The 26892-nt window shown below is 43.2% G+C and overlaps 1 protein-coding gene across 7 annotated transcripts in view; it reads left to right on the forward strand.

The window, feature by feature from the left end:
• The window catches only part of LOC125449368 (macro domain-containing protein CT2219-like), a 987510-nt gene that overhangs the window by 353763 nt on the left and 606855 nt on the right, over positions 1–26892 (forward strand). For all 7 annotated transcript variants that reach the window (XR_009443130.1, XM_059641690.1, XM_059641688.1 and 4 more), the window contains exon 4: positions 23631–23660. Coding sequence is in view for 6 of the 7 variants with exons in the window: in XM_059641690.1 (XP_059497673.1) it covers positions 23631–23660 (30 nt within the window). In the remaining variant the exon portion in view is untranslated. The remainder of the gene's footprint in view (positions 1–23630; positions 23661–26892) is intronic.

The raw sequence follows: 26892 nt of genomic DNA on the forward strand, positions 1-26892 counted from the left end.
ACTGTTACTTGAAACTTTGTTACTCCTCCTTCCCAGGGAAATTTCAGTTTTTGTTTCGACCTCCTGAATATCTCCTTGCCTCACTTTTCATTCTTTGAGTGAAGTGCAGTTGATCTTGTTCTTGATCCAACTTGATGACACGACCCCTTTCGCTGAAAGGTATATTTGATGTCTTCTCCTTATGCCACAATTACAAACTGTATCAAACCCCTTTGAGTCATCCTTTATTCCTTCTACTTTCAGGCTTTAAAAAGACCAGCTTGGTGTCACTAAACTATAGCCTTGTGGTTAATCTTGTATTTTCTTCCATTCTGTGTGGAACCTTTCACTATTCTCTTTATTTTTATATGAACATTGAGGTAAGGGATATTAGCGTTGTGATCTGAAACATTTCCAATTTAAACAACCAGTGTCATCATTAAATATTTCCATATCTCATGCATCAAACAGTAATGCTGTGTTTGCTCTATTCCAACAACATGCCTCAGCTCCAATTCAGCATGTTCTGCACCAGTATATTTTCCATTTCTCACACTATTCTGTTGGTTCCATTGAGCATGATTGTCAATCATTGATGAACCTAAGGTCTATTTTGCGCTTTAATCCACTAGGAACTCGATTGAGATTGCTCACAATGCTCACAAAGGATCCATTGCAGTCAGCAAATAAATTAGATTTCCATTCAGGCAGTCTGGAGAGGATTTGAACCTAGGTCTCAGAAGTGAAAGACCAATACGTAATCCCGTGTGCCGCCAAGTTTCCTTGGTGTGAACCTTCTACAGCGATTTCTCTAAACAAAACTGCCTGACAGAGCTCATTGGATAATCAATGCAGTTACCCTGACTGCACCTTCAAGAGGGTTAAAATAGATTGTTATTGCTGATATCATTGTAGATTGAATAGAATGGCCTGTCATGGTAGGTCCAGTGTAAATTGTAGGTATCATGACTGGCTCAGTCAGTTTGAACTGGGCAAAAATAGTTTTGGAAGATTCCTCCCTTTTTCTCCTGGACATCTCTACCACCTTTCTTTGACCTTCTTGTCTGTGTGACTTAGAGCTTTGTCTTCAAACCAATTTTGTGAGTTTCCCCAATTAACAGCCTTTCCAGCCAAAAAGGTCAAATATGTAGGTAGACAGACACACACACACACACACTTACATTCAAACACACACACTTACATTCAAGCACACACACACACACACACACACACACACACACACACACACACACACACACACACACACACACACACACACACACACACACACACTCTCACTACCAACTACAATCACTTGGCCACACTGCAGTTTTGGAGCTTGTTTCTTGATACTGTTAGCATTTGAAAAGCAGACAGATATTTTCTGGTTTTAATTGTATTTCATGAAAAGAATCTACATGTGTAATGTGAATTGGCATGTTCTATAGAAGCAGACAAGTTGTTTTTAATGTAGTGTTTGAAATTGGGTAAAAGCTGGCAGCTGTGACAGAGGAGGATATAATTCTCATAGATTGCATGCCGCAAAAGGTTGGAAAGGTGATGGGCACAAAAAGAAATACTCGTTAGTGTTAGAACCTAGAAAATTACTTTGATTACTAGGCTCTCAAAAGTGGCAGTCAATTTCCCTTGGCTAGTTGGCAAATCTTTCCAGCTGCAAAGTGGACTGTTTTCTCTCCTTCACAATTAATGACATCAAGCACTCCCAGGTTTATACACTGGCTTCCTGCTTTTCCCTGGCTTCAGAGAAACTAAAGGTCTGAATCTTAGTGAGGACTCCCCTCAGAAGGGAGAGAACCATAAACTAACATAATCGCAGTAAAGAATAAGAGTGTAAAGATAAATAAAATGAAGGATGGAAGGTGTGTTGTTCAACTACTGTAGTCATTAATCATGGGTAAATGGTAGACTGTGCAGATGGTATACAATATGTGATATTAGAAAGAGAGTGTGAGTGTAGCATGAAGCGATGATAACAGTTTGGATTAATTGTTAATCCTAGGGTGCATATTTCTACTCCAAGGTAAATTGTGAAAAAGGTACAGCTTCCAGTTTGAAAAGAATAATATTGACCTTCAAAACTGCTGTTAAACTACACTGAGGATCACAAACTTTATAACTACTTACAATCGTATGTTAGAATTGTAGGAATGAATCATCATTCTTGCTTATACTTGTAATTCAACAGTTACTTTTTAAAATTTCTTCCCTTCCTCCCATCTCTCTTGAAAGCATGATTCCACAGATTCTCTCTATTTCTCTTTTACAACTAATAAAGATTTCTCAGAAAGAGGAACACCAACAAAGCAAACAAACCTTATCGAAAATATATTTAAGTGAACCTAAAAACTGAACCTTCAGAGATATTACTCAAATTAAATGCCTAACAATGTGTGAATGATGTGCACTGCAGCGATTGATCATCATAGCAAACAGTAGCAAGGACTGTCTGAGATAATGGGAACTGCAGATCTGATGAAGGGTCTAGGCCCGAAACGTCAGCTTTTGTGCTCCTGAGATGCTGCTTGGCCTGCTGTGTTCATCCAGCCTCACATTTTATTAGCAAGGACTGTCTGGTTGGATTTGCCTGAAAATGGAATAAGAGCCAAGTATAGAACATAGAACATGGAACAGTAGAGCGCAGTATGCCTCTGACGTCTCTCCTATATCTACCTTCACTCACTTTAAAACTGTGCCCCTTCGTAATAGCTACCTCCACTCTAGGAAAAAGTCTCTGGCTGTCCACTCTATCTATACCTCTGGTCACCTCTATCAAGCCACCTCTCATCCTTCATCGTTCTAAAGAGAAAAGTCTGTCCCAACATTTCACTGTAAGACCTTCCCTCCATTACAGGCAACACCTGGTAAATTTCCTCTGCACCTTTCAACGCTTCCACATCTCTCCTGTAATGAGGCAACGAGAACTGGACACAATACTCCAGATGTGGCTGAACCAGGCTTTTGTATAGCTGCAGCATAACCTCATGGCTCTTGAACTGAATCCCTCTATTAGTGAAAACTAACACACTATATGCCTTCTTAACACCACCTGGGTGGCAGCTTTCAGAGAGCTGTGGACATGAACCCCAAGATTCCTCTACTCCTCCATACTGCCAAGAATCTTTCCGTTAGCCCTGTATTCTGCTTTCAAGTTTGTCCTTCCAAAATGAATCACCTCACACTTTTCAGGGTTAAATTCATCTGCCACTTCTCACCCCAGCTGTGCATCCTATCAATATCCCTTTGTAACCTAGAACAGCACTCCACACTATCCACAACTCGACCCACCTACGTATCATCCGCGAACTTACTAGTCCACCCTTCCATGCCGTCATCCAAATCATTTCCAAAAATCACAAATAGAAGAGGAACCAGAACACATCCTTGTGGTACACCACTCATACCGAGCACCATGTTGAATATTTTCTGTCCACTACCACCCTTTGTCTTCTAAGGGTCAGCCAATTCTGAATCCAATCTGCCACATTTCCTCCTATCCCATGCCTCCGTATGTAACTAGATGGAAGAGGGCTCATGTAGTAGTGCTGAAGGCCAGAAAGCCTGGGTTCAAGTTCACCAGCTCCAGAAGTGTGCCATTAACATATCTGAATGGGTTGATTAAAAAATATCAATAATTAGGTGGAATTCTGGGCTTGTACCACTGTCCCCATATTTCCAGTGGTCTCAGATCCATTTCTGGTTCGTTTATTTCTGTCATTGAAAAATGCTTTGATGTTTGCTGTGGAGCTGCACAGTTTCATAGAAGGCATAATTTTTTTCTCTGTAGTGATCCTTACTTGCTTACTGTCTGAAATTTCTCTTCATCTTACCCTTGATTCAACTCTCTGATATTTTCCCAATCACAAGCTGCAGACTGACTTATAGCCGACCTGGCTTATTAGGTTACAATCATGTTCAGAGTTTCTTTTTAGGCTGTGCATGAGAGACAGAAGTAACATCAGTCAATCAGCCGTGCACAGATGCTTTAAACAAACCACAGAGGCATTACTAACTAGAATAAGTAATTTCATCTTTATCCCCATTGGCAATTGGTGGCAGCACAAGGGGCCTTACAGTTTTACCAACTAGCAGCATTCCTTGGTACAGGGAGTTTTAGTTTGCATTCACATGCCTTCTGGGTTCAATACCCACGTCAAGAGGAAGGTTCAACTTGTTTCTGACAGCAGTGCTGCAGTTTGCAGGTTGCTGAATACTCAAGTCCCTGGGAGTTATCGCAATGCTTTCATTTTAAAATATCCGCTGTGCTTTTGTGTCCTGAAACAACACCGCGTGGAAAGGCTGTGAGTAAAGAATAATTCCAGCTGGAGCATCTGCAGAAACCGCGCTTATTGTCATTGGTGACAATAATAAGCAATTAAAGCTGGCAAAGGTGGGGTCACTGTAAATGTCAGGCATGTTTAATTGCTGTGCATCCTTGGAAAATGTGACTGAACCTCCTTGCCTGATCTGACAAACTTGTTAAAATTCTTTCTACACCAGCTAGCACTAACTACCCTGGCTGCATTTTTCTATGTCCTAGAGGCTTCCCTTCTCTGGTCTCTGAGTCAGTAAAAACAATTTTGGCAAAGTCTGCTTGACTTATTAGAGCAATTGCAGGGCCTTGAAATTTTACAACCACCCCCGACTTCAGGTGTCTTAATAGGCAAGCTACCATGGGTGTTTTGATCAGAGATAATGGGAACTGCAGATGCTGGAGACTCCAAGATAATAAAGTGTGAAGCTGGATGAACACAGCTGGCCAAGCAGCATCTCAGGAGCACAAAAGCTGATGTTTTGGGCCTAGACCCTTCATCGGAGAGCTCTGATGAAGGGTCTAGGCCCGAAACGTCAGCTTTTGTGCTCCTGAGATGCTGCTTGGCCTGCTGTGTTCATCCAGCTTCACACTTTATTATCATGGGTGTTTTGATGTCTGGGTCAGAATGGCTTGTGGGTGGGAAACAGCAAGCTGTTAACTGGTCATTGTTGATATGGAAGCAGGCAGCGAGTGCTTCAGCTGCTCGCTCTGAAGCTGGCCAGCCTGCTACTCACTGCTGATCCACTGACACACTGCAGGTGGGTCAAAGCCACCTCTAGTTCTTCCCGTGTGCTTCCTCTGATGGTGGGAAGAGGTGCTTTCTGTACATTCGCAGGTATGAATGTAAGCTGTTTGAGTGACAGGGACACAAAGTCAGAGTGACCCATTTCCAGGCTGCAGGTGTATCTTAGAATTCCACTAATAACCAATTAACAGCTTACTGCTTCCCTTAAAGATGTTGCAGGTGCTGCTATTAATGGGCAATTAGCAGTTTTCTGGTGTTCTGAGCTGTCACATTAACAGGAAAACTGAAGTGTCTCCAAGACAGCCTGTCCGCTCATGTATGCGGTGACTTTAGAACTGGGGAATGGCATATTCTTTATCTGTACCAGCCTCTGCATAGCTTTTTATAGTACAAGAAACTGACAGTGAAAGAGTGGCAAGACTACCAAATATTCAATCATACCCCAATCCCATCTGTTTGATATTCCCATTTACTGCTCGTCTCCCTGTTTTTCTAATGAATTGCCTTTGTCTTCAAATGGTGCTCTAGTTGTTGTACTACACAGGTGTGTTCTATTCAAGCTTTTTAATGAACTAAAACCTTGAATCTTTTCTCACAAAGAGTCTGTATCTGAATGCGTGTAACATTTATCACAGAATAAATTCATTTATAGTACCTATTACAGAAAATAAATCTTGTGATACGCAGTACGGAGGAAGGCTTCAGGATGACTAGGAATGGGTCTTGAATATTGAGGCGTATATGATGTTTAAGATAAATAGGAAGCTAGGTAAAGGTGGGGATTTAGAACTGTTAATCAAGGATGGTATTTTGCAATAGTTAGAGATGACCTTAGTTCAGGAAATCAGGATGTCGAATCTGTTTAAGTTGAGATGAAGACCCGTAGTGGAAAGAAGTCATTAACAGGAGTAGCCTATAGGTCCCCCTAACAGTAACCACAATAAAGGACAAAATACAAAAGAAGAGATATTGGATGCTTCTGATAAAGGGATGACAATAATCACAGATGACTTTAATCCACGTACAAACTGGAAAAATCAAAGTGGAGTAGTCTGGATGAGGAGTTCGTGAAACACTTTTGAGACGGTTTCTTAGACTGGCATGGTTTGGAACCAACCAGGGAACAGGATATCTGAAAGTAAAACAGAAGATGCTGGAGAAACTCGGCAGGTCTGATGGTATCTTTAGGCAGAGAAACAGAGTTAGCATTTCAAATCCAATATATTCTTAAGGACTGAAAGGGGCTATGTGCTGTTGACAGAGGTGAGGGTGTTCAGCAAAGACAATGAGAGTGATAAGGTAGTGGAGGAAAACAAAAATACAAAAGGGGTGTAACTTATTAAAGTGAAAAGAGAAAATGGGTCTGCTGTGCTGAGATCAAAGCCAAGAAGACGCAGGAAGGTTTCGGGGCAGGGCAGTGGGATTTGTATTCAAAATGGAGAACAGTGGTCATGCTCTGAAACTGTTGAACTGTATATTGAACTCTGAAGTCTGTAAAGTCCCTTGGCAGAAATGAGATTCCTTGTGCTCATTGCAACAATACAGCAGGCCTAGGACTGAAATTTTAAAGTAGATGTAAGAGATTTTATCCAATTAATTCATTTTAACGGACCCGAAACATTAACTCTGCTTTCTTTCCACAGATGCTGCTAGACTTGCTGAATTTTCCAGCAATTCTGTTTTTGTTTCTGATTTTTAGCATTTGCAATTTTTGGTTTTTTTCAGTGGCTGTGTTATTTGATTGACAGAAAAGTAACAAGTAGTGTGCTGCAAGGTCTTTGCTGAGATCTGAATTTTTTATGCTTTACTTCAGTGACTTGGACGAAGGGATACATAAATTCAGAGTTGACACCATGCTAGGTTGAAAAGTATGTTAAGAAGAAGGCATAAGGAAATTGCAGATGAATACCAACAGGTTGTATCAGTGCACAAAATCCTGGCAGCATATAACTTGGGAAAATGTGAAATTGTTCAATTTGGCGGAAAGAATCAAAGAGTGTTAAACTCTTAAATGGGGAACCACTGCCAGATTCTGAGATGCAGAGGGATTTAGTTGCTTTAGTGCATGAATCACAAAATATTAGTGTTATGTTTGTACTTCCCTTGGAACCAGATTATCAAATGCTAAATCTAGATAGGTACACTTTATTGAAGATACATCTCCACAGCTGGTTCCAGGCCGGACCAAAAAGCTACCCCTCCAGGTCGCCTGACCAGCCCTCTTAAAACAGCAGCACCCCCAACAACATACATAACAGCATTGCTAGTGCAGCGCGTAAACAATAACATCAAAAGGATACGATCTTATATTCTGAAACAAATTGAACATAAAAATAAGGATGTTATATTTCAGTTATACAGGGCATTGATGAGTCTTCATTGCGAATACTTTGTGTAATTTTGGTCTCCTCATTTAAGAATGGATGGCATGGAGGCAGTTTAGAGGATGTTTGCTAGAGTGATACTTGGAGTGAATAGGTTGTCTTTCTGATACCATTCTTCAGCCAGTTTGATTCACTCCATATCAGATCAAGAAATGGCTGAAGGCTGTGGGCCCTGATGACTTTCTGCCACTGATACTGAAGGTTTGTGCTCCAGACCCAGCCTCACCACTATCCAAGCTGCTTTAACAGCTAAAACCGTGGCATGCCCCTAGCAATGTCCTGTCCTTTAGAAAAAAGTTAAATTCCACACAGCCAAATACTGCCCAGTGAGCAGAGATAATGGGAACTGCAGATGCTGGAAAATCCAAGATAACAAAGTGTTAACACAGCAGGCCCAGCAGCATCTCAGAAGCGCAAAAGCTGATGTTTCGGGCCTAGACCCTTCATCAGAGAGCTGCCCAGAGTGAGCCTTTTGTTTTGACCATCAACAGAGTGATGGGAGGAGTTGGTGACTGTGCTACCCAGCAGCATTGATCAGCAGCCAACTGCTCACTGACACACATTTTGGTTTCTGCTAGGCCCATGACGATCCAGATCACAAAAGAGCTAAACTCCGTAGATAAGGTGGAGATTGAGGTAGAGTTTGACATCAAGGCAATGTCTGAATAAACTTGGCATCTAAGAGCCCTAGAAAAACTGAAGTAGGTGGGAATGGAAAAATCTTTCCACTGCAGGAGTCATACCTAGCACAAGGAAAGATAGTTACGGTCTTTGGAGGTCAATCATCTCAGTCCTCAACATCACTGTAGGATTTGATGTGGTATATGTGGACTTCAAAAGGCATTTGAGACAGACTTGTGAAGAAAGTAATAGATGGCAGAACAAAAGGGACAGAAGCAATGTGACTACTAAATTGGCTGAGTGATGAGATACAGAGAGTAATGATTCATTGGTTTTTTTGGGCTAGAGGAATATTTGTAATGCAGTTCCTTAGGGTTAGTACTTGACCCTCGCTTTTCAGTATAACTTGGTGTGCAGGGAAGCATTTCAAAGGTTGTGAATAGCGCAAATTTGAAAAATAAACTGTAAACTGAGAGTATCAAATTCTAAAAGGGTACAGATAGTTTGGTGGAGTGTGTGTGTAGGTAGCAAATGGAGTTCAATGCAGAGAAGTGTGAGGTGGTTCACTTTGGAACAAAGAACAAGTAAGACTGTCTAAAGTAAAGGGTCCTGTTCTAAAAGGTACTCAGCAGCTGAGAAATTTGGGTGTTTATGTGTGTAAGTCATTAAATGTGGCAGGACAAGAGAGAGGTATTAAAAATGCACACAATCTTTCAAGCTTTATTAGTGGGGGTGCAGTGTACAAGAGCAGGGAGTTTTTGTTGAACATATCTGGGACACTGGTTAGACCTCAGCTGGAGAACTGTATGAAGTAAGTAAAGTTGCCTTTGTCCCAGGGGACCATAAGGCTGTTATCTCATTAAAGAGAGACAACTGGTAGTGTGTTTAACCTGAGGCTTAGCATATTCAGGCAAAGGGTGAGGTTGAGAAGGTGACACTTTCATGGTGACTTCAGCAGTTGTGGGAATTGAACCCACGCTGCTGGTGTCCCTCTGCATCACAAACTAGACCGCGTCTTGTGGAGTCACTTCGCTCAGTTGGCTGGATGGCAAATAATGCAGACTGACAGCACCAGAGTGGGTCCAAGCCCTGTACTGGCTGAGGCCACCCGCATTCTCAACCTAGCCCCTCGCCAGAGTCGTGGTGAGCCTCAGATTAAACCTGCCACCAGTCCTCTCTCTCTCTCTCTAGTGAGACAGTAGCCCCCTAAACATTGTTTATGGTTCTGAATGCTTTCATGAGAGTGCAGAAGAGGTTTTAGAAAGGTTTCTAGGTCTGAGAAACTTCAATTACATGTATAGATTGCTGAAGTTGGGCTTGTTTTCCTTGGAGAGTAAAAGTTGAGGAATGACCTGATACAAGTTTCCAAAATCAGGAAGGATCTGAACTGAGTGGGTTAGGAGAAACAAACAAAAACAGCTAGAGAAACTCAGCTGGTGTGGCAGCATCTATGGAAAGAAAACAGTTCACATTTCAAATCCAGCGGCCGAACAGCAATTTCAGTTTTTATTTGTTTCAGATTTTCAGCATCTTTGTTTTACTTTAGCACAGTTCGAAAGTATTTTGCAAAAAAAGCAAATACACGTTTTCACACAGCAAGTGTTTGGAATGCAATGCTTGGAAGTGTGGTAGAGGCAGGTTCAACTGAGGTGTTCAAGAGGATGTGGATGATTATTTGAATAGAAATAATGCCCAGGATTATGGGGAACAAATTGGAATTTGGCATGAAGTTAAAATGCTCAGAGAGCTGCTGCAGACATAATGTGACTAACGTCCTTCTGAACCACCACATTTCTGTGATTCTGAGTCCTCTGAATTGTGTCCTACCTCCAGACATTATCAGTTGCTTAATCAGTGACCTTACCTTAATCATAAAGTCAGATGGGCTGTTTGCTAATGCTTGTACAATGCAAAATTGCAAATCCTCAAATGCTGAAGGAACTCACTTCATTTTCCCGCAAGACTTGGACAATATCCAAGCTTGGGCAGATGAGTGACAAATTACATTCGCATCACAGAAGGGTCAAGCAATCATCATCTCTAATCAGTGAGAATATCACCATCTTCCTTTGTTGCTCAATGGCATTATCATTGCTGAATCTTCTACTATCTAAATCCTGGGGATTACTGTGGACCCAGAAACTGAACTGTAGTAACCATTTTAATTACTATGGCTGGTCAGGAGATAAAAATCCTGCAATGAATATCTCAGCTCCTGACTCCCCGTCTTTCTTTACTCAGAGAGTAGTAAGGGAATGGAACGCTTTGCCTGCAATGGTAGTAGATTCGCCAACTTTAAGTATATTTAAGTCATCATTGGACAAGCATATGGACGTACATGGAATAGCGTAGGTTAGATGGGCTTCGTATTGGTATGACAGGTTGGCACAACATCGAGGGCCGAAGGGCCTGTACTGTGCTGTAATGTTCTATGTAACTTACTTTCTATGTAACTTTCTATGACGTCTACAAGACAGTGTCAGGAATATGATGAGGGACATTGTAATTGGGCTGAAAGCTAGAAAATGGAGGATAATATTGCAAAATGTGCAGTTGTCCATCTGATAGAAAGATTAAATAAACTAATATCTTTTAAATGGTGAGAGATTGCAGAATTTGGAAATGCAGCGGGATCTGGATGTCCTGGTGTACAGAGTGTGAGAGGATAGTATGCAAAGATAGCAAATAATTAGGAAACCTAGCAGAATGTTCCAATTTATTGTGGGGAAGGAGAATTGGATACAAAAGTTAGGGAAATTATATTTCAGTTATACAGAGCATTGGTAAGACCATTATTGAAGTATTATTTACAGTATTGGCCATTTTATTTAAAGAAGAGTACAAATGCCCTGGCAACAGTAAAGAGAAGGTTTACGAAACTTGCACCTAAAATGGGTGGGTTAGCTTAAAGGAAAGGCTGAATGTTAGGCTGATATCCACTGGTGTTTCGAAGATTAACAGGCAGCTTGATAGAAGCAATGTAAGATCATGATAGAACTTGACAAGGTGCATTTGGAAAGGATGTTTCTCATGTGGGAGAATCTACACCCAAGGTTTCTCCTTCATAATTAAAAGCTCTGTTTAAGACAGAGAAAAGGAGATTTTGTTTCTCTCACGGAGAGTTGTGAGCCCTTGGAATTTCTTTTGCTTGAAAGGAAGTGGAAACCGAGTACTTGAATGTTTTTAAGGCAGAGGAAAATAGATTTTTGATGAGGAAGTGAGTGAAGGACTTCCAAGGATAGATAAGAATGTGAAATTATCAGATCAGCCATGATTTTAATGAACAATGGGGATTCAAGTTGCCTACTCTTTCTAATTAATATATTTCCGGTATATTGTGCCTGCCTGGATGAATACAGCTCCAACTACATTGTAGAGGAAGAACATTATCCAGGAAATAAGCGTCTACTTGATTGTCCTCCCATTCACGACCTTCAATATTAACTGCCTTCACCATTGACGTGACAGTAAAGTATACTATATAAATGATGGAGTGCAGTAATTCATCAACTTTGATAATACCTGCAACCTACAACCTCTTTCACTGAGGATAAGAGCATTGAATGCCATGGGATTACCACCACGTGCAGACTCCCCTCCAAGCTATATACCGTCTTGATCTGGCAGTTCAGCAGCTGTTCCTTCAATGTTGCTGACTCAGAATTGTGGAACATCCTTCCTAGCTGCACTGTGGGTGTACCACATGGATGGCAGCCGTTCAAAAAAGCAGCTCAACTCCATCTTGTCTAGGGCAATTAGGGATTACCAAGAAATGCTGGCTTAGCCAGCAATGTCTACATCCTGTTACTGTTTTAGAGTCTTTGTGTGTGTCTTTCTACATGTCATACAAATTAGGGCATTTTTCCATTGCCTTGAATCAGCACTTGTGCACTGCAAAGGAAGTATTATTTAAAATAGACATTCCTGACCAGGCAGCATTCACAACAATTAATAGGTTTTAATGCAAAAGAAACAAAAAACATTGGCAGCTTCTTAGACTGAATTGTTCAGAACCTGACAATATGGTTACTAATGTACTGCCTACTCCTCAAAAATATAATAGATTACTGACCATTTGTTATTACTTTTACTTGTTCTAGTAGAAACTCTGTAATTAAAATTAGAAAAACACAATTTAATATGTGTATTCTGTTCATTTACAAACAGAATAATTTTAGATTTTCTTCTCACATAAAGCACACCATATTCTTCAGTGACTAGTTCTCTTTCTGCCACTTAGCCAGCTTGGTGACCTTGTGGCAGCTACCTGACATTAAATTAAATACCTTATCATCCTAAAAGCTGTCTCTTCCCCTTTCTCCCATCCTTTGCTGTCTGTGTCCCTTTTCTGTTCATCTTTTAGGTTTTTCCTCTGTAAATCCTCTTTGAATTTTTTAAAATTAACCTGTTCTGAGATGTAATTACATACCTAGGGAGCAGATGAGACTTGTACACAGGGACATTATCCATATTCCGCAAAAGCGACCCCACCCCCTAGATCTTTTTGTATATTTCTCCAGTCAATCTATTCAGAGATGTTGTTACAAACCTCTAGAACAGGTGGAACTTCAAGCTTGGCCTTCTGACTCAAGGGATACTACCTTCTTGAGATGTAGAGACAATGTGCTATTGCTGTGGAGAATTAGCAGGAGCTGTTATTTTGTTAATTACCATGTACGATGCTGGAGATGCTGCAGTGTCTGATCAAAAGAAAAAAAGTAATACAGACAAAGTTGTTGAAATTTGAAGGTGTACCTCGCTAATACTAATCTGAACCAAGAAATCTGGCTGAATGAAACATTTGTCAAAGGACACTGCACGTTTTGACATGGGCACTATAGGGACAAGTAAATGTTCGTCGGACAACAGAAAGTGGCAGTGGGTACGTTCCTGTACAAGTGTGGTGAGCAGAAAGTGGCAGTGGGCACATTCCTGTACAAGCGTGGTGAGCTGAAATTAGCAGTGGGTATGTTCCTGTACAATGGTGGTGAGCAGAAAGTGGCAGTGGTACATTCCTGCAGATTGTAGAACATAGCACAGTACAGCACAGTACAGGCCCTTCGTCTGAAGGTTTTGTGCTAACCTATTATCCCACTCGAAGATCAAACTACCCTGCATACCCTACATTTTGCTATCATCCATGTGCCTATCCAAGAGTCACTTAAATGTCCCTAATGTATCTGACTTCACTATCATTGCTGGCAGAGCATTCCACGTGCCCACCACTCTCTGTGTAAGTATCTAGCTCTGACATCTCCCCTATAGCTTCATCCAATCACTTTAAAATTATGCTCCCTCTTAGTAGTCACTTCCACCCTCGGAGAAAGTCTCTGGCTATCCACTCTACATAGGCCTCTCATCATGTTGTACACCTCTATCAAGTCACCTCTTATACTTCTTTGCTCCAATGAGAAAAGTCCTAGCTCCCTCAACCTTTGCTCATAAAACCTGCCCTCCAGTCCAGGCAGTATCCTGTTGAATCTCCTCTGCACCCTCTGTAAAGCTTCCACATTCTTCCTGTACTGAGGTGACCAGAACTGAGTACAGTATTTCAAGTGTGGTCTAACCAGGGTTTTATAGAGTTGCAGCATAACCTTGTGGCTCTTAAACCTGCCATTTACCCTGTAATCTGCCTTCAAATTCGACCTTCCAAAATGAATCACTTCACACTCTTCCAGGTTGAATTCCATCTGCCACTTCTTTGCCCAGCTCTGCATCCTATCAATGGCCTGTTGCAACCTACAACAGCCGTCCACACTGTCCACAACTCCACCAACTTTCGTGTCATGGGCAAACGTACTAACCCACCCCCCCCTTCCACTTCCTCATCCAAGTCATTTATAAAGATCACAAAGAGCAGAGGTCCCAGAACAGATCCCTGCAGAACACCACTGGTCACCGACCTCCAGGCTGAATACTTTCCATCTACTACCACCTTCTGTGTTCTATTGGACAGCTAATTCTATATCCAGACAGCCAAATCTCCCTGGATCCCATGCCTCCTTACTTTCTGATTGAGCCTACCATGTGGAATCTTATCAGATGTCTTGCTAAAATCCATACACTGCACATTCATTGCTCTACCTTCTTCAATGTGTTTTGTCACATCCTCAAAGAATTCAATGAGGCCTGTGAGGCATGACCTGCCCCTCACAAAACCATGCTGACTGTTTCTAATCAAGCTGTACTTTTCCAAATAATAATAAATACTATCTCTAATAGGTTTTGAAGTAGATTTGTAGCTCGGGTTGTGGGTGTTGAGGTTGGTTGGCTCGCTGAGCTGGTTTGTTGTTTCGCAGATGTTTCGTTACCCTGCTGGGTAACATCCTCAGTGCAGCCTCTGATGAAGCATCGATGTGTTTTCCCACCTGGTTTTTTAACTTTAGAGTCCGTTGAGCTGGATTGTCTCACTTCCAGTTTTCTTTCATAGTGGGGTGTATATGGGGTCAAGTTCTATGTGTTTATTAATAGAATGCTTTGTGGAGTGCCGGGCTTCCAGGAATTCTCGTGCTTGTCTCTTTCTAGCCTGTCCCAGGATCTTGGTGTTGTCCCAGTCGAATTGGTGGTTGTCCCTGTCCATGTGGATTGAGATCGTGTGTATTGGTCATGTCTTTTTGTAGCCAGTTTATGTTTGTGTACCCTGTTGTTTGTCGCCTTCAGAACTATCTCACAGAATCCTCTCCAATAATTTGCCCATCACAGAAGTAAGACTGACTGGTCTGTAATTTCCAGGATTATCCCTATTCCCTTTCTTGAAGAAGGGAATGACATTTTCCACCCTCCAATCATCTGGTACTACACTAGTAGACAGTGAGGGCACAAAGATCATCGCCAAAGGGGCAGCAATCTCTTCCCTTGCTTCCCGTAGAAACCTTGAGTATGTCCTGTCTGGCCCAGGGGACTTATCTATCCTCATATTTTTCAAAATTTCTAGTACATCCTCCTTCATAACATCAGCCCGTTCGAGAATATCAACCTGTTTCATACTGTCCTCATAAACGTCAAGGTCCCTTTCACTGGTGAATACTGAAACAAAGTGTTCATTAAGGACTTCTTCTACCTCCTCTAACTCCATGCAGAAGTTCCCTCCACTATCCCCGATTGGCCGTACCCTCACTCTGGCCATCCTCTTGTTCCTCACATAAAGAAAACCCCAAGGTGTTCTATACTTAATCCTACCCGCCAAGGCTTTTTCGTACCCCCTTCTCGCTCTCCTAAGTCTGTTCTTCAGTTGGTGTTGCACCAAACTGCTTCAGAAAACATTTCCATTGTGTAACTGAATGTAAAATTTGATTATTTTTTGTATCAATAAAAGTCTTAAGTTGAATATTTTCCTTTACTTATTTGTATTGAATATTTGGGGGATTAATCTCTTTTTAGAAGAAATTGGTTCGAACGGGAATTTCAGCATTGCTGGTTGACTGATTAAAGTAACCCTACTGTGTTGATAATGGTCCTAGCAATTCAGCTTCAACATGGTAGCAAGAGAAAGCAACAGAGTTTAAATTAATGTGAAAGAACAGAGGCCTATGAATTCAGCTTCACCACAGCAGCAAGAGTAGAATGTAGTAGAGGATACAATGAGGCTCAGCATCAAGGAATTAGGGCTGCAGCTTCAAACCAGTAGCAAGAGAGGAGGCAGCATAGGACAAATAAGAGCAAGTAATGGCCAAATGGTATTATTGCTGGACTGTTAATCTAGGGCTCATATTCTGTAGTTCCGAGTTTGAATATCGTCAGATGGTGGCATTTGAATTTAATAAAAATCTGGAACTAATTGTCTAATGATGGCCGCAGGTTCATTCCTTATTAACCTTTAGAAAGGAAGCTGCCATCCTTGCCTGTCCAGCCTGCATGTGACTCCAGACCCACAGCAAAGTGGTTGACTCTTAACATTTAGGGATGGACAATAAATGCTGGCCTAGCTGGTGGCACCCTCATCCTGTGAATGAGTTAAATAAAAATGGAGGCCTAGGAGGAGTGATGATGTACGGGAATCATAAGCTCAGGAAACAGACTGTGTCTGTGACCATCAACATTGCTCCATCATGGTGTGTTGCCTCCTTAGTGCTCAGGCCAAGGATATCATAGAGTTAAGTGAATGGCCAGAGGTCATGATCCACTTTGGTACCAATGATTTAGGCAGTCCAGTAATCAGGATTTAGGGAGTTAGGTACAAGATTAACGAGCAGGATCTCAAATGTAATGATCTTCAGATTATTCCCAGTGCTATCTGCTGTATGGAAATAGGAGGGTAAGTCAGATGAATACATGACTGGAAAGATGATGCAAGAGGCAGGGCTTTAGATTCCTGTGACACTGGGACTGGCTCTAGGGAATTTGGTATCTGCCCAGAGCTGGGAGTGAGTTCCTTGTAGCGTATTGTGCTAGTGCTGTTGGGATTGCTGAAAAGTAACTCGGCATGGGTGTGGGCACCAAGAGAGATGCATTGATAAAAATGCTAGGGTTCAGAAAATACTTGTGGATACAGCTGGAAATAACATGGGGAAAAGCAAATCACTGAGTGAAGTTGGAGTAAGAAAGAAAGAAATAAAGCCTAAATCAGGGTTACAATGCATGTACAGGAATGTTCAGAATATAGTAATTAAGAACGAGGAGTTATAGGCACACATTACCACGTAGAAATATGATGCTATGTTTGAGACTTGGATCAAGGAAAGGCAAGACTGGATGTTCAATATTCCTGGGTACAATGTGCTCAAAAAAGATAATAAAGGAAGGAAAGGAGCGAGGGGTGACAGTATTGGTCCAGCAGAGCATTGCAGTGCTGGAGAGAGAGAACGTTTCAGGGGGTTCAAGAACAGAATCAATTCAGTTAGAGTTGAGGAACAAAAAGGATGCTTGGGTAATCTGCTGGATATCAAGACCTGCAGAATTCCTCAATTTACCTGGCTTGCTGACACAGGTTGACAGAAAGCATAGGGAACATTCTTGTTAAGTGCAGAAACAACTATTTATTACCAATAAATAGACTCAAGCTGCAGATAAATAATTATGAGCCATTGGCCTATAACTCCACTTGTCAAAACTCTAACCCACTTATACTTAATTTCTATATAAACATGTGCAGGCACAGGTAGGAAAAGAAATGTGGTTGTTATAGGTGAAGGGTAAAAGGGAAAGCAGTTCAATAATTACTATTATAAGATAACAAAGTGTGAAGCTGGAGGAACACAGCAGGCCAAGCAAAATCTCAGGAGCACAAAAGCTAATGTTTCGGGCCTAGACCCTTCATCAGAAATGAAGACCCTCTCTAATGAAGGGTCTAGGCCTGAAACGTCAGCTTTTGTGCTCCTGAGATGCTGCTTGGCCTGCTGTGTTTCTCCAGCTTCACACTTTGTTATCTTGGATTCTCCCGCATCTGCAGTTCCCATTATCACTAATACAATAATTACTATTCACAGAATTTGCTGAGGTGGTTCTTGTGCTGATCATAATGCTGTTTCTTAATCTTCCCTTTGCAGGTGCTATCACTTGATTGCAGGAAGCACCAGGTCACTGATTTATATATATGAAAATCTCTGACTTATTACTTAAAAGTCTCATTTTACAGCAAATGCTGAAAGAAAACTAAACTGGTATTCTTCAGGTTTAAGAGATAATGGGAACTGCAGATGCTGGAGAATTCCAAGATAATAAAATGTGAGGCTGGATGAACACAGCAGGCCAAGCAGCATCTCAGGAGCACAAAAGCTGACGTTTCGGGCCTAGACCCTTCATTAGAGAGGGGGATGGGGAGAGGGAACTGGAATAAATAGGGAGAGAGGGGGAGGCGGACCGAAGATGGAGAGTAAAGAAGATAGGTGGAGAGAGTATAGGTGGGGAGGTACGGAGGGGATAGGTCAGTTCAGGGAAGACGGACAGGTCAAGGAGGTGGGATGAGGTTAGTAGGTAGATGGGGGTGTGGCTTGGGGTGGGAGGAAGGGATGGGTGAGAGGAAGAACCGGTTAGGGAGGCAGAGACAGGTTGGACTGGTTTTGGGATGCAGTGGGTGGGGGGGAAGAGCTGGGCTGGTTGTGTGGTGCAATGGGGGGAGGGGACGAACTGGGCTGGTTTAGGGATGCAGTTGGGGAAGGGGAGATTTTGAAACTGGTGAAGTCCACATTGATACCATTAGGCTGCAGGGTTCCCAGGCGGAATATGAGTTGCTGTTCCTGCAACCTTCGGGTGGCACCATTGTGGCACTGCAGGAGGCCCATGATGGACATGTCATCTAAAGAATGGGAGGGGGAGTGGAAATGGTTTGCGACTGGGAGGTGCAGTTGTTTGTTGCGAACTGAGCAGAGGTGTTCTGCAAAGCGGTCTCCAAGCCTCCGCTTGGTTTCCCCAATGTAGAGGAAGCCACACCGGGTACAGTGGATGCAGTATACCACATTGGCAGATGTGCAGGTGAACCTCTGCTTAATGTGGAATGTCATCTTGGGGCCTGGGATAGGGGTGAGGGAGGAGGTGTGGGGGCAAGTGTAGCATTTCCTGTGGTTGCAGGGGAAGGTGCCGGGTGTGGTGGGGTTGGAGGGCAGTGTGGAGCGAACAAGGGAGTCACGGAGAGAGTGGTCTCTCCGGAAAGCAGACAGGGGTGGGGATGGAAAAATGTCTTGGGTGGTGGGGTCGGATTGTAAATGGCGGAAGTGTCGGAGGATGATGCGTTGTATCCGGAGATTGGTGGGGTGTTGTGTGAGAACGAGGGGGATCCTCTTTGGCCGGTTGTGGCGGGGGCAGGGGCGGGGTGTGAGGGATGTGTTGCGGGAAATACGGGAGACGCGGTCAAGGGCGTTCTCGATCACTGTGGGGGGAAAGTTGCGGTCCTTGAAGAACCTGGACATCTGGGATGTGCGGGAGTGGAATGTCTTATCGTGGGAGCAGATGCGGCGGAGGCGGAGGAATTGGGAATAGGGGATGGAATTTTTGCAGGAGGGTGGGTGGGAGGAGGTGTATTCTAGGTTGCTGTGGGAGTCGGTGGGCTTGAAATGGACATCAGTTACAAGCTGGTTGCCTGAGATGGAGACTGAGAGGTCCAGGAAGGTGAGGGATGTGTTGGAGATGGCCCAGGTGAACTGAAGGTTGGGGTGGAAGGTGTTGGTGAAGTGGATGAAATGTTCGAGCTCCTCTGGGGAGCAAGAGGCGGCGCCGATACAGTCATCAATGTACCGGAGGAAGAGGTCGGGTTTGGGGCCTGTGTAGGTGCGGAAGAGGGACTGTTCCACGTAACCTACAAAGAGGCAGGCATAACTGGGGCCCATGCGGGTGCCCATGGCCACCCCCTTAGTCTGTAGGAAGTGGGAGGAGTCAAAAGAGAAGTTGTTGATGGTGAGGACGAGTTCAGCTAGGCGGATGAGGGTGTAGGTGGAGGGGGACTGGTCGGGCCTGCGGGACAGGAAGAAGCGGAGGGCCTTGAGGCCATCCAGTCCCTATACACCTGCATTCCGCATGCAGATGGCCTCAAGGCCGTCCGCTTCTTCCTGTCCCGCAGGCCCGACCAGTCCCCCTCCACCGACACCCTCATCCGCCTAGCTGAACTCGTCCTCACCCTCAACAACTTCTCTTTTGACTCCTCCCACTTCCTACAGACTAAGGGGGTGGCCATAGGCACCCGCATGGGCCCCAGCTATGCCTGCCTCTTTGTAGGTTACGTGGAACAGTCCCTCCTCCGCACCTACACAGGCCCCAAACCCCACCTCTTCCTCCGGTACATTGATGACTGCATCGGCGCCGTCTCTTGCTCCCCAGAGGAGCTCGAACATTTCATCCACTTCACCAACACCTTCCACCCCAACCTTCAGTTCACCTGGGCCATCTCCAACACATCCCTCACCTTCCTGGACCTCTCAGTCTCCATCTCAGGCAACCAGCTTGTAACTGATGTCCATTTCAAGCCCACCGACTCCCACAGCTACCTAGAATACACCTCCTCCCACCCACCCTCCTGCAAAAATTCCATCCCCTATTCCCAATTACTCCGCCTCCGCCGCATCTGCTCCCATGATAAGACATTCCACTCCCGCACATCCCAGATGTCCAAGTTCTTCAAGGACCGCAACTTTGCCCCCACAGTGATCGAGAACGCCCTTGACCGCGTCTCCCGTATTTCCCGCAACACATCCCTCACACCCCGCCCCCGCCAAAACCGCCCAAAGAGGATCCCCCTCGTTCTCACACACCACCCTACCAACCTCCGGATACAACGCATCATCCTCCGACACTTTCGCCATTTACAATCCGACCCCACCACCCAAGACATTTTTCCATCCCCACCCCTGTCTGCTTTCCGGAGAGACCACTCTCTCCGTGACTCCCTTGTTCGCTCCACACTGCCCTCCAACCCCACCACACCCGGCACCTTCCCCTGCAACCGCAGGAAATGCTACACTTGCCCCCACACCTCCTCCCTCACCCCTATCCCAGGCCCCAAGATGACATTCCACATTAAGCAGAGGTTCACCTGCACATCTGCCAATGTGGTATACTGCATCCACTGTACCCGGTGTGGCTTCCTCTACATTGGGGAAACCAAGCGGAGGCTTGGAGACCGCTTTGCAGAACACCTCTGCTCAGTTCGCAACAAACAACTGCACCTCCCAGTCGCAAACCATTTCCACTCCCCCTCCCATTCTTTAGATGACATGTCCATCATGGGCCTCCTGCAGTGCCACAATGATGCCACCCGAAGGTTGCAGGAACAGCAACTCATATTCCGCCTGGGAACCCTGCAGCCTAATGGTATCAATGTGGACTTCACCAGTTTCAAAATCTCCCCTTCCCCAACTGCATCCCTAAACCAGCCCAGTTTGTCCCCTCCCCCCACTGCACCACACAACCAGCCCAGCTCTTCCCCCCCACCCACTGCATCCCAAAACCAGTCCAACCTGTCTCTGCCTCCCTAACCGGTTCTTCCTCTCACCCATCCCTTCCTCCCACCCCAAGCCGCACCCCCATCTACCTACTAACCTCATCCCACCTCCTTGACCTGTCCGTCTTCCCTGAACTGACCTATCCCCTCCCTACCTCCCCACCTATACTCTCTCCACCTATCTTCTTTACTCTCCATCTTCGGTCCGCCTCCCCCTCTCTCCCTATTTATTCCAGTTCCCTCTCCCCATCCCCCTCTCTGATGAAGGGTCTAGGCCCGAAACGTCAGCTTTTGTGCTCCTGAGATGCTGCTTGGCCTGCTGTGTTCATCCAGCCTCACATTTTATTTTCTTCAGGTTTAAAGAAGTTTTTACTGCAGAGGACTGAGATACTTTACAGCAATCTGATGCATCCGCCCTACCTCATTCATTGCACCAAGCTGTACAGCAACCGGGGAGTAAATCACAGTAGTTGTGCTGGTCGGAATCCTTTGTCATGCATAACTGGTCATGAATCCACAGACGAATCAGCTACTGGCTGAAATTCCTTTGATATACACCCCTAGCTCCAGTTCCTTTGTAAATCTTCCCCTACTGCTTGAAACAGCAGCTATGTAAACAACATTTACAATGAGTGTCAGGGTACTTGTTATACAGAAATTGATGTAATCCACCAACAATCTTTGCTCTTTAAAGATGTTCTTTTCTCATTTTAGTCCACAGTCAAATACACCGAAAAATAAGAAGCCATATTATTGATACTATCTGTACAACCCCTCCACACAAAAGTCTTGACTTTGTACAGAAAAATTGATCAAATTGATATTTTTAGCAGACCAAGGATTTTTAGTGGAATTTTTGTGTAAAACGATTCGCTAAGGCCTCTAAGACAATAATAGTTCAGCATGAAGCATGTATCACATCTGTGCAGATATGTAGAGCTGGAACTTGGGACTGCAAAGAAAATAGATGAGACTAAATTAAATACTAGAAGGAGAAGGTTTCAGATATACTGTTGAAATCGGGAAGAAACATTGAATTTCAAATAATGCAGTGTGGATTAGACTTAAATAGCTACTTGTAAGCAACATAATGAGAATGGAAATGCTTCATTTGTTTGGACGTGTGTAGGCTGCTAAAAGAGAAGCTGGCAGAGTGAAGCTCTGTATGGTTTAAAAAGGAATGAAAAAGAGGGTCAATTTTGTGCAGAATAGCAAATTGAAACTGGGCTTGGTTTCTTCATCAGCATGTTTACAGACTTCAGCACAAAAATATTGGCTGATACTTCCGTGCAGTATCGTGAAAGGCCAGCACTGTCTTTTGGATGAGAATTTAAACTGAGGCCCCATCGATCCAATTGATGGATGCAAAGTTCCAGTGGGTCTATTTGAAAAAGAACAAGGGGTTAGCCCTTAAACAATATCATAAGACATGTCTACTGATCATTAGAGATAGTAAGAGCAGCAGATGCTGGAGTCAGAGATAACACAGTGTGAAGCTGGAGGAACACAGCAGGCCAGACAGCATCAGAGGAGCAGGAAAGTTGACATTTCGGGTCAGGACCCGAAACATCAACTTTCCTGCTCCGCTGACGCTGCCTGGCCTGCTGTGTTCCTCCGTTTCACACTGTGTTATCAACTGATCCTTATCCGTTTTCTGTGTAAAAATTGGTTGCCATTTCCAACATTGCAATAGGTCAAACGTTCTGGCTAACAAGTGCTTTGGAACATCCTGATGTGTAAGAGATAAATCTTCTTTTATATGAAAATAATAATCTTTATGAGAGAAAAATGGTCAATTTGTTTCAATAAATCTCTCACTTGTTATTGAGACAAATCTCTCATTACCTGTTGGGCTGCATTCTGTCCATGTACACCCAACCACAAGACTCCATTTACACTTAGCTTCGAGAAGACAGAGCCAGAAGCTCAGCGGTTTGATGATCACGGGAGCCAGCAGGCATCCTACCATCTAATATGTGCTGTGGTGGGATCGCACAAGTGCACAGTGCTGCTTTTAGGGATCTACTAGTGTCTTTGTTTGACTGATCAATGGAAAAGTGGGGATAGGGTATACATTCCTTCATTGGCAAATATAAATCTAGAAGTAAATGTGAGTGTAAGATGTTTCAAAAGGCTAATTATATAAAAACATGTTTTCATCTTAGCTTCTCACCCAATGGGAATATATATATATTTATATATATTTGATTGTGCTTCCCATGACATTGTGTTTGGGGTTGTTCATTTGCAAGATGAGCTTTCTTCTGTCTAAGTCTTTGATTAAAAGTTGTGAGTGGATGTAACAGTAGCCTGAGGAATTCTGTGAGAATATTTCATGGTAGTTTGAAGTCAGGTTTGCTTCCCTTCTCTGTCAGAAAGCACCTACTTCAAAAATACTTCAATGATTGTCGAGTGCTTCTGCACGTCTTGAGATTCTCATAGGCGAGATATAAATGCAAGTCTTTCTTTTATGTAGTGTGCTATGTAATTGAAAGTGCTTTGGACTGCTAGAATTCTATTTAATGGGAGATAGTTTGGCCCAATGAAAATTTATGCATTAGAATTCAGTGATTAGATCCAATGTGTTTATCATAATTTGAATTTGGGCCTCAGCCTGTGTTTATGGATAGTGAGAATTGAATTATGCTACGACTAAGATGAGCATATATTGTTAACTCTTATTTTCTCTTTTGTTTACAGCAAATTCTTCACTAATGGGAGGGGGCGGAGGTGAGTATTTTGGTTTTTGATATTCATACAGTTTTGCATAATGTAAACATCCAGACACTTAGATGGGTGTGTGTGTGTGTGTGTGTGTCTGTGTGTGTGTGTGTGTCTGCGTGTTTGTGTGTCTGCGTGTTTGTGTGTGTGTGTGTGTGTGTGTGTGTGTGTGTGTGTGTGTGTGTGTGTGTGTGTGTGTGTGTGTGTGCATATTGAAGCCCAAATCTTTAATTCTCCCGACTGTGTTAAAATCTACTCTGAGGTAAATTGATATGAAGATTCCATTTAGAAGCTACAAGACCAACTCTGGTATGACATGGAGGTAAAAGCTCAGCACCATCATAATTCCACATACACCTTCAATATTAACCTTTCTCCTTTAGAATATTGACAGATGTACCTTGATTGAAGTCACTAAGAAAATGGAGGGGTTTGATCAGATAGTTATGGAGAAGATATTTCCACCTGTGCAAGAATCTAAGAACGTGAGGCCATAAATAGAAGATAGCTACTAAAATCCAACAGGAAAATCAGGAGATAATGGGAACTGCAGATGCTGGAGAATCCAAGATAACAAAGTGTGGGGCTGGATGAACACAGCAGGCCAAGCAGCATCTCAGGAGCACAAAAGCTGACGTTTCGGGCCTAGACCCTTCATCAGAAAAGCTTTTCTGATGAAGGGCCTAGGCCCGAAACATCAGTGTTTGTGCTCCTAGGAAAATCAGGAGAAACCTGTTTAGCTAAAATGTATCAAGAATATGGCACTCATCAGCACAGGGAATGATTGATGTGAACAGTATTGAAACATTTAAGGCGAAGGCTGGATAAACACACAAATTATAGACCAGTGAGCCTTAAAGTTGTTGGTAAAGTGTTGGAAAAGGTAATAAGGGATAGGATTTATAATCATCTAGAAAAGTATAAATTGATTAGGGATAGTCAGCACGGTTTTGTGAAGGGAAGGTCGTGCCTCACAAACCTTACTGAGTTCTTTGAGAAGGTGACCAAACAGGTAGATAAGAGTAAACCGGTTGATGTGGTGTATATGGATTTCAGCAAGGCGTTCGATAAGGTTCCCCACAATAGGCTATTGTACAAAATGTGGAGGAATTGTGGGAGATATAGCAGTTTGGATCGGAAATTGGCTTGCTGAAAGAAGGCAGAGGGTGGTAGTTGATGGGAAATGTTCATCCTGGAGACCAGTTACTAGTGGTGGACCGCAAGGGTCGGTGTTGGGTCCACTGCTATTTGTCATTTTTGTAAATGACCTGGATGAGGGCGTAGAAGGATGGGTTAATAAATTTGCAGACGACACTAAGGCCGGTGGAGTTGTGGATAGTGACGAAGGATGCTGTAGATTGCAGAGAGACATAGATAAGCTGCAGAGCTGGGCTGAGAGGTGGAAAATGGAGTTTAATGCAGACAAGTGTGAGGTGTTGCACTTTGGTAGGAGTAACCAGAAGGCAAAGTACAGGGCTAATGGTAAGATTCTTGGTAGTGTAGATGAGCAGAGAGATCTCAGTGACCATGTACACAGATCCTTGAAAGTTGCCACCCAGGTTGACAGGGCTGTAAAGAAGGCATATAGTGTTTTGCTTTTATTAATAGAGGCATCGAGTTCCGGAACCAAGAGGCTATGCTACAGCTGTACAAAACGCTGGTGTGGCCGCATTTGGAGTATTGTGTACAGTTCTGGTCACTGAATTAGCAGAAGGATGTGGAAGCTTTGGAAAGGGTGCAGAGGAGATTTACTCGGATGTTGCCTGGTATGGAGGGAAGGTCTTACGAGGAAAGGCTGAGGGACTTGAGGCTGTTTTCATTCGAGAGAAGAAGGTTGAGAGGTGACTTAATTGAAACATATAAAATAATCAGAGGGTTAGTCGGGGTGGATAGGGAGAGCCTTTTTCCTAGGATGGTGACGGCGAGCACGTGGGGGCATAGCTTTAAATTGAGGGGTGCATGATATAGGACAGATGTCAGAGGTAGTTTCTTTACTCAGAGAGTAGTAAGGGAATGGAACGCTTTGCCTGCAATGGTAGTAGATTCGCCAACTTTAGGTACATTTAAGTCGTCATTGGACAAGCATATGGACGTACATGGAATAGTGTAGGTTAGATGGGCTTGAGATTGGTATGACAGGTCGGCACAACATGGAGGGCTGAAGGGCCTGTACTGTGCTGTAATGTTCTATGTTAATATCTATGTTAACAAATGAGAAAAGAACAGAAGTATCAAGTGTGAGGAAGAGAAGGTGTCGGGGCTTTCTGTTTGGCATGGAGTTGATGGACAGAATGGCCTATTTCAGTGATGAGTGTACTGCTTAAATTCGATGTACGATGGATTGATTGAATAACCTACCATAATTTGCATGTTTCCATGTGTTATGTAGTGATTGACAAATGTGTTGCAAATAGCAATATAGATATCAGTGATGTCACAAAGCATGCTACGCAGCTAAACTAATTTTTAAAAAACCATGGGTATGTATGTGTGCTGCGTTCTCTGCTTTGGCAAAAAAAACAATTTCTGGCTGAGGAAAACCCTTGGTCCACCAATCCGCATTATAACCAGATGAATTTGCAATGATCCCAAATTCCATTTGTAGTTAAGAGCTTATCCAGATTGTTTCTGAAACTTGTGAAGTTTTCCAGTTAACCACTGATTATTTAATAAAAGAATTCCAACTTAGTTGAGGAAAGAAAAATAGCTGGTATGTTGACTGCATCCTGAAAATGTGGAAAATTTTATTTCAGAAACATACTGATTGTCAGCCTTGTTCAGGTTAAGTTTAAAAGTGACATTCACACAACTTGATGCTACAAAGCTCAATTTTTATCCTTTTTATGAGCTAATTAGAAATTAACGGCCAGATTTTTGGCATGGGTAACTGAAGTTAGTAATCTTCCTGGGTTAGCCTGCCTGCCTAGGGAGAAAATGCCTGCAAGGTGGAGAATTCCATTACTTAGTTGGGTGATGTGCAGTTGGATCAACTAATCCAGGAAAGATTTAGGAGGCAGCCATGGGGGACATTTAAAAGATCCACCTAGGTACTGTGGGACTTCATGTCATTTTGAATAAAAATTGTAAGGTCCTTTTGCCCTACATAAACATAGACACGCAAACACCCCACACACCCATTGCTCATGCTCAGCTATGTTGCTTCCAGTCCCATTCTCCCTCTTTATCGAACTGGTTAACCCTATAGTCACAATGATTTGTATTTTAAAATCTTTAAAACTTA

This window comes from Stegostoma tigrinum, chromosome 42 (assembly GCF_030684315.1).
Source record: "Stegostoma tigrinum isolate sSteTig4 chromosome 42, sSteTig4.hap1, whole genome shotgun sequence".
In the NCBI taxonomy this organism is placed as follows: domain Eukaryota; kingdom Metazoa; phylum Chordata; class Chondrichthyes; order Orectolobiformes; family Stegostomatidae; genus Stegostoma; species Stegostoma tigrinum.